Source organism: Oculina patagonica, unplaced genomic scaffold, assembly GCF_052425735.1.
Source record: "Oculina patagonica isolate OP01 unplaced genomic scaffold, crgOcupat unplaced802, whole genome shotgun sequence".
Lineage (NCBI taxonomy): Eukaryota > Metazoa > Cnidaria > Anthozoa > Scleractinia > Oculinidae > Oculina > Oculina patagonica.
The window spans coordinates 102-8,893 of record NW_027558694.1 but is presented as its reverse complement, the minus strand read 5'-3'; the positions used below and the strand labels follow the sequence as shown (position 1 = coordinate 8,893).

Sequence of the window (8,792 nt, the reverse complement as noted above, 5' to 3'; positions counted from 1 at the left end):
GTTTTGTTAAACTCAACGTCTTTATTCACGGCTTCTGGTGTACAAACAATCTTTGTTTCACAGCTTCGATTCTGTGCATGGACTTACAACTTTGAGCACAGCGAACACAATGCGAGTCACGTGACGCTCGCTGTAGGGTACCCACGGGGGTACAATTACAAGTCAAGTTTTTCGGGTTTCCTACAAAGTCTACCCCTGCGGGTGTAGCGGGCTGTAACATTCTCCCCACCTTGTCCTCTATCGGAGAGGACAACACTGCGATTTGGCTTACTAACAGGAACAGTACTAGTTTCACTATGAACAATGTTTGTTTCATTCTTCTCCCCACCATGCAAACGAACTTCTTCAGGAATCACTTGTGGGGCTGTTGATTCTACTTCTAACTTGTGTAGACGCTGTAGCGGTCTGCGTAGAACACTCTTCTCAGTTCGTACTGTTGCCGTTCGCACAAGTTTATCCCGTCCAGGGTGAACTTCTTGAACTATAGCCAACGGCCATTTTCCACGAGACACATTATCATCTGAGATCAGCACAATATCTCCTACTTTTATGGGGGCTTCTTCTTTATGCCACTTGTTTCTCACGGTCATCTGATGCAGGTACTCTTGCTTCCAGCGCTTCCAATAGTGGTTGAATAATCTCTGCACATAAAGATACCTCTCCATAATTTTCTTACTGGACATCTCAAGGCTGTCTTCATTAACATCAGGTAGCTGGTTAAGTGATCTGCCAATGGCGAGATGGGCAGGTGTAATTGGCGATGGATCTCTGTGATCATCACTCACTGCAGTCAGAGGTCTTGAGTTGATGACACCTTCTATTTTAATAAGCAGTGTGTTCAGTTCAGTAAAGGTAAGAAGTGCTCTTCCTAGGACCTTACGAAGTGGTTCTTTGACTGCTCTACAAAATCGTTCCCACCAACCACCTCTCCATGGCGAGCGCTCAGTGATAAATTTCCACTTGATCCCCTTTGATGATAACTCAGACTTGATACGATCTAGATCCATTGCATCCCAAATAGATTGGGTTTGTGTCTTGTGGTTGGCATACAACTTCTTGATTTCATTACTTGCTGCTACAAATGTTTTTGCGTTGTCTGACCACACTGTATCGCACAGACCTCTGCGATTTGTCATGCGACTAAAGGCTTGTAGGAACTCATCTGTTGTCAGGCTGTTTGTTAGCTCTAGGTGAACCATGCGAGACGATGCACAGGTAAATACACAAATGTATGCTTTCTTCACACTTGATCCCTCTTTCACGTAAAGGGGCCCAGCGAAGTCAGTACCAATGTGTGTAAACGGTAGTGAGGGTGTAACTCTCTCCTCAGGAAGCAGTCCCATCTTCTGATCACAAGGGCCAACACGCTGCTTTTGACAAGTTACACATTTTCTGATTATTCGCTTGACTTCACGTCTTCCTTGGGTTAGCCAAATTCTCTGTCTCAGGGTTGACAATATGGTTTCTGGACCAGCATGGAACATCTGTTTGTGGACATCTACTATCATCTTTGCGACTTCAGAATGTCCATGTGGCAGGATTACTTGATGCTTTGTTTCTTCAGGAATGTCAGCGAAATGCAATCGTCCACCTACTCTTACCACTTGATCAGCTCTGTCATAGTAAGGGTCTAGCTTTAACAGGCGGCTGCTTTTGGGCAGTGCTTCTCCAGCTTTCAGCTGCTCGTAGTCTTCTTTGTATACATCTTGTTGTATCCACATACAGCACTTCAACTCTGCCTGTTGCATTTCTTCAGCTGACATCTCAGTCACGGGAGACTTGCATTTTGCTTTGAACACCTTTACAGCTCTTAACACGTAAGCAGTTACTCGGATCAGCTTCATCCATGTTCCATAGCGAGACATATCGATTAATGGCTTCACTGTGACTGATGTGAAAGCATGGGTTACTCTTTTTTCCTCCTCACAGGCTTTTGGTGGACTATCTTCACTTTGATGTTGGATGGGTTGATACTCAAGAGGTAAGGACAGCCATTGTGGTCCATTCCACCAAAGTCCACTTGACATCAGCTTGTCACAATTCGATCCACGTGTCAACAGATCTGCAGGATTGTCCTCGCTAGCACAGTAGTGCCAACACTCGGGATCCCATGTCGACTGGATTTCTGATACTCGATTTGCTACAAATGGCTTCCATTGTGAGCTTCGTCCTCTAATCCAGTGTAGCGTCACCATACTATCTGTCCAGCATACAACACGGTGCATCTTGATTTGCAAAGTATCTACAACAAACTTCAATAATCTAGCATTGACCACTGCTGCTAGTAGTTCTAATCTTGGAAGTGACACTTCCTTGATAGGTGCAACTCTGGATTTCGACATCACTAGCTGAGAGGATGCTTGTCCCAGCTTGTCAATAACTCGAATGTACACTGCTGCTCCATAGGCCTTTGGGGAGGCATCTCCAAAACCATGTAGCTCAACGGTAGACTCCGAAGTGACACTTGTTCCAAACCATCTAGGTATGGCCACCTTCTTTAGCTGCAACAACTCTGAATTCCATGATGACCACTCCCTTTTAATGTCACTGTCCAATGGGTCATCCCACTCTAATCCTCTCCGCCAGAGCTCTTGGAAAAGGATCTTTGCTTTCACAGTGGCAGGCGAAATCAGTCCCATTGGGTCAAACACTTTGGATGCTAAACTTAAAAGACTTCTCTTTGTCATTGGATCATGGGATGAAACCATTTCGTTTGGTGCAATGAATCTGAAGCAATCAGATGTCAAGTCCCATGAAACACCAAGTGCTTTGAGTGGTTCACATGAATCAAACTTCACTAGTGGCGATGATGCTCTTTTCTCTGGGTCTATGCTATCCATTACGAGCTCTGAGTTGCTAGCCCATTTCGTCAAGTTAAATGCTGCTGTCATCATGATTTCTGACATCTCTTGTTGAAGCTTCATTGCAGAGTTGTCTGTGTCGGCTCCTGTTAAGCAATCATCTACATACATGTTATGTAGAATTTCCCTCACAGCATTAGGGAATGTCTCTGCATACTTAGGGATGGACCATTAGAAAAGTGATGGGGGGGGGTGGGGAATTTTCGGCTTGCACGAATTTTTTTTTCTGTCCATTTCTTGTGCAGGAATTTTTTTTTTCGGGTGAAACCCTCTGCTCGAATTTTTTTTTTTTTAGCCAAACGTTTTTTTTCTTCAGACAAATGCCATGTTTTGTTACTTTATACCATAAAAATGCTGTTGTTCATTGACTTCATCCTTTAGGGACTGTCAATAAGTACCGAGGGGGGGGGGGGGGGTGGTCAAAGAGCGGTGCAATTGGAAAAAGTGGAGACCCACCTCTTTCTTCTAGCTCAAAACACTCACCCCTGGGCGGGGGTTGGAAATTACATGATCCAACCCGGGGATCCACCCCTTTCTACAAAAAATAGTTACCGGTAATAAAGAAAAAGTCTGTTTGATTGTCTGAAATGGATTAGAGGTTTTTGAGTTGATGTCAGCTTTTAAAGTGCGATCCCAATCATATGCCACCATAATTTTCCCTAATGGACACTGTAATTCTGTGACGAGCTCAGGCCTTCGAAAAAAATATGCAAAATAGCTTAGCGGAGATTGAATCTCCGCTAAGGTAATTTAGATTGGTAACATAAGAACGTAGTTAGCACGTTGAACTACCGCAACGTACAGTGAAGTGTCAGTCATAAACGTCGCGGCTTCTCTGTAGAGAAAGAAAAAAAAAAGATATTAACTGGAGTACGGGGTTGCCTAACAAGAAAACAGCAAACATCGAGGCAAGTAAGACAGAATAATCATTTAGCGCGAGGTTAATATTCTGCCCACAGATAACAAGAGCTCAGTAAAGAACTCACCACCCAAGTAAGACAGAATAATTTAGCGCGAGGTTATATTCTGCCCACAGATAACAAGAGCTCAGTAAAGAACTCACCACCCAAGTAAGACAGAATAATTTAGCGCGAGGTTATATTCTGCCCACAGATAACAAGAGCTCAGTAAAGAACTCACCACCCAAGTAAGACAGAATAATTATTTAGCGCGAGGTTAATATTCTGCCCACAGATAACAAGAGCTCAGTAAAGAACTCACCACCTAAGTAAGGCAGAAAAAAATTAGCGCGAGGTCAGTAAAGCGAAATAAGTCAGCGCGCGATTAGCAAGGTTTAAGCACCGCAAGCTGATTATTATAGCAGTGCTTGACATAAGCGATCATTGTGAAACTGAAAACCCAAGTTAAATTTTATATTCCACAAATAAAAAAAAAATAAAACTTACCATTGTGCGGTGTTTGTCTTGCTTCTATCTTGGATGAACGGCGGGCCGCGCTGTTTGCGAATTGCGTTACCTTATTAGTTCCCGCCAGAATAAATTAACCCGGTAACAGTAATCAATTTAGACGAAAATGCCGAATCTCTTTTCGTTTATTGGGCGAAACCCTTGCAAAATCTTACAGGGCTTTCCTGTTTCGCATTCATCCCACACGAGTTTTGCAGTGTAGCGAGTACCATGTAGCAAAAAATGAAATAAAAACATGTCTTAAATTGGTAACAATGCTACTCAATTCATGTCGTGAAGACTAGCTACAACAATAGACTCCTTGAAAGCCCCGATCTTCACACATTCAACTTGTTTCCGCGTGCAGAATTACTGTTGATCTCGCTCTTACCGATATCATTTTCGTCGACTCGCTTTTACATTCATTATAACTTACCAAAGTCGACTCATACTTGCGGCTGTCCGTCGGATATCCAATGTCGTATAGCTTCATTTAGCTGATACAAAAACACCAAAACGCCGCCTCAAACTTGACCGTGTTGCCAAGAAAACTTATGAAACAGGACTGAATCATTTAAGGTCGCAAACAATACCGATATCGACAGTTTAGCAAAGAATATTGTTAAAGAAGATACACCAGCACGTTTCGAAACCGCAAAAGCAGAAACTGCGTGACACAAGAAACATCACGTACACATAGCTAGGACCGGTTTCATTTCACATTTCCTGGCATGCGGTGACAAGTTATGTACAAGATTAAAAGACCTCCTGGACAGAATTTTTTCTGAGGGCTAAGCTTGTCATTAGTTTCTTACACATCTTCTTTCGTTTCTTAACACACCAAAGCAGGATGAATTTCTCAATCACTTCGTATAATAGATTTGTGTTTTTCATATATTTCTGTGAAAAGTCCGTGGGAAAACTTAGACATAAACATATGCAAAAACTAAAACTATACGTAATAAAAATTCATAAATAATTACTGCAGAAATCCTATTTGACCGGAATTGACAACATAAACTAAGACCACTGTATATCGTACCATTCATGTTTGCAATCTGTTTGAGAAATGAGTTAACTAGTAAGCAATCTACGCAGGCTAGAGAGAGACGAGCTAAAGGAATGTTATGATCACAATCCATTTACGGGGGTGTGGGGGCATGCTACCTCAGAAAATTTTGAAATTTCTAGGCTCGGAAATGCTACTTTCAGCGTTCTCACCATATATTTCGTCGAAAAATAGATCTCATCTAGTGTTAAATGATGGCAGGTATTATCAGGTATTAATAGGACCTTTCCTTCTGCACGAATTTTTTTTCTTTGCCTTCCCCTTTGCACGATTTTTTTTCTTGCCATTTTGGCTTGCATGAATTTTTTTTTTGTTTTTTTCCCCACCCCCCCCCCCCCCATCACTTTTCTAATGGTCCGTCCCTTATTGGCATGAGCATGCACTGTTGCGATGGCAAGAAATGGACTAGAGTTCACTCCAAATGTCAATCTTCGCATTCTGTAAACTTTGGGTACTTCATCTGTCCTTAGATCCCTCCACAAGTACCGGTGAACGTCTTGATCCTTTGGTGCAAGTTTAATCTGAAGATACATCTTCTCTACATCTGCTATCATGCCAACTCTGTGCGTACGAAAACGAATCAGGACAGATGCAAGGTTTGGTTGTAGTGCAGGACCAGGAAGGACACACTCATTGAGAGATGCACTGTCTTGCTCTCGGGCAGAAGCATCAAATACGATTCTACACTTTGTGGTCTTTCTGTCAGCACGGAAAACAGCATGGTGCGGTAAGTATCGGACAGTTCCATCTTCACTGCTCAAGTCAGTTACTTCCTCTGCAAAGCCTTTCTCTACATACTGGTTGATTGCAGTGGTGTATGCTTCAGCTTGCTCAGGGTCTCGTTTTAGCTTCCTTTCGATACTTTCAAGTCGTTTCACAGCGTGCGCATAATTGTTCTCAAGTTTTGGACGATCTTTCTTCCATGGCAATCGAACTTCGTAGTTTCTTCCATCAAAGTTCAGTCCATCATTGAAGTCAGTGACTGCATACTCTTCTTCTTGTGACATAGTTGGATTCACAGTTTCAGTTATGCCAATTGCTTCTAGTTCCCAAAACCTTTTCAGACTTGTGGTGATCTCTTTATTCTCTACTATTGTTAGCATGGATGAGGTGTGCTCTGAAGAACTGTCTACAGGTCCTGTAAGTATCCATCCAAGGTGAGATTCTACAGCTACCAATGATTCAGGGGTTTCTCCTCTCTTACAAATTCCAGTTACGAAAGAGTAGTAGTGATCTGCACCGATAAGAACATCTACTTGAACTGAATTGCGTGGGTAGGAGTCTGCAAAAGTCAAACCTTGCAGGTGAGGATTGTTCTTAAGATTCAACTTGACAGGTCCCAAGGGATTACAAATCTTGGGTATAGTAAGAGCTTCCATTTCCACAGTTCCTGTTGGATGTCCCTGAATTGGCGAAAGAGTAAATCGCACTCTTTGAAATCTCTTGGTTTCACTTGTGTCTCCTCCCAGGGTTGCAACACTTAATAATTCTGAGGGGCCTTGCAGACCAATGGATTCTGCAATGTTCTTTCGGATGTAGGACCGTTGACTGCCAGAGTCAAGTAGAACACGAACTGTAACTTCTTGGCCATTCACTGATAGCTTAGCTAACGCTGTCTGAAGAAGTGTCTCCTTCATAGATGAAGAGGGTTTTGAAGCAGCCAATCCAGTCAATGTGGTATTGTTAGGATTCTCAGTTCTTGCGACGAAAGGCTGACTATGCAGTAACTTGTGATGACGTTGACCGCAATTTACAACAGAACACTTGGGATGACGACAGATTTTAGAGAAATGCTTGCTGTTGGTAGGCTTTAGACAATTGAAACACAACTTGTTTTCTTGAACTAATTTCCATCTTTCATCTACTGGTTTGCCATTAAACACTGGGCAGTTAAGTGACCCATGATTTGCTTTGCAAAATCTACAACTTGGAATTGCTGGTGGTTTTGCCTCACTGAACAAAGCAGATGCAGTTGACACTTGTTCTCGGTCACTCGCTGGAATGAACGGTGGCTTTCTTGCTTTGTCTCTTTCCTTATTTGGACTACGACCTTTTGGGCTAAGATTTGGTTCTAGGTTCCTCTCTCCTGCCTCTTTGGATACAACTTGTCGATTGAGGAACTTAAAGAACAATTCAAGACCAATCTCATCTTCAGGGGTGTCTGCAAGCTCCAATTCCCACTTTTCTAGTAACTCTGATGGCAACTTGGTCTCAAACATTGGCAACAAAATACAACCATGACTCACTGGGTTTTCTCCCAGAGCTTCTAAAGCCCTAGTTCGGTTCTTTAAAGTGTCATAAAGATCTCGAAGGGATGCTGCAGTTACAACAGATTTTGCATCCATCTTGATGACTGATTTGACAAGGGATGAGATTACCACACGTTTTCTTCCATACCTATGCTTGAGACATTCTACTGCCGGTTGATAGTTCGCCCCAGTAACTTCAAACCCTTCAATTGATTGCAAAGCAATGCCAGTCAGCACTGAACGCAGGTAAGTGAATTTCTGGACATTGGGCAAATCATCATTGTCATGCACTGCAGCTTCAAACTGATCCCAGAAGTTTTGAAATTTCAACACATCACCATTAAACTTGGGCAACTCAATTCTAGGCAGTTTAAGATTAGATGATTGGTGACTGTCCTTTTGTACACTCCCTTTTGAGGACTGTTCATTTGAATTGGACTCCTTATTTAAGTATTCATGGGCAGCATCAACAGCTCGATCTATCATATCCAAGAATTCCCTCCAACAGCTTAGCTCATCGTCAATTTCCTCGTCTGAGAGTAGTGAAATTATACGATCTCTCAACTGAAGATATGCCATGCGAAACTCTGTCAATCTCTCGATTCTAATCTGTATCTTGACCTTATTGCCTTCACTTTCGCTCAGCTCTGAAATATCACGAATTAAGGCCTCAATATCCCCCTGCAATACTTTCGCTTTACGTCGAATCGAAGTAATTTCCTTCGACTGTTCCTTGCTAACGGATGGAGGAAGTTCTTTGCTAAGTTTAGCGAAATTCAAATCTTCGTGTGATTCTGACAGCTCTGATTTCACAGCAGTCTTTGACTCATAATATGCGTTTACTAACCTCTGAATCAAGACCTTTTTCTTTCCAGCTGTCGATAATCCCTTTTCTTTGAGTAATCCACGTAGTTGCTCCACTGATTTTCGAGATAGCTCGTCTTCGATATCACTGTCACTTCCACTGGCGGCCATCTTGTCGCCCACGTGGTTTCGAGTGTTGACTGCACGAAGTCTCACAGAAGTCAGTCAATCCACAGCAAAATGTTCTTGCGATCTTCTAAATCCACAGCTCGAAGGACCATTATGTTTTGTTAAACTCAACGTCTTTATTCACGGCTTCTGGTGTACAAACAATCTTTGTTTCACAGCTTCGATTCTGTGCATGGACTTACAACTTTGAGCACAGCGAACACAATGCGAGTCA

General features: G+C 42.5%; 2 protein-coding genes across 2 annotated transcripts; both read right to left on the bottom strand.

The window, feature by feature from the left end:
• Positions 1-155: 155 nt before the first annotated feature.
• LOC144641280 (uncharacterized) lies at positions 156-2,972 on the bottom strand. Its single transcript, XM_078500309.1, has one exon. The coding sequence runs from the start codon at positions 2,970-2,972 to the stop codon at positions 156-158; it is 2,817 nt and encodes a 938-aa protein (XP_078356435.1).
• Positions 2,973-3,611: 639 nt separating this feature from the next.
• On the bottom strand, positions 3,612-8,560 carry LOC144641279 (uncharacterized). The gene is made up of 2 exons (XM_078500308.1): positions 5,823-8,560; positions 3,612-3,696 (listed from the first exon to the last, which is right to left on the bottom strand). Exons 1-2 carry the CDS (start codon positions 8,558-8,560, stop codon positions 3,612-3,614), a joined length of 2,823 nt encoding a protein of 940 aa, XP_078356434.1.
• Between the last annotated feature and the right edge of the window lie 232 nt (positions 8,561-8,792).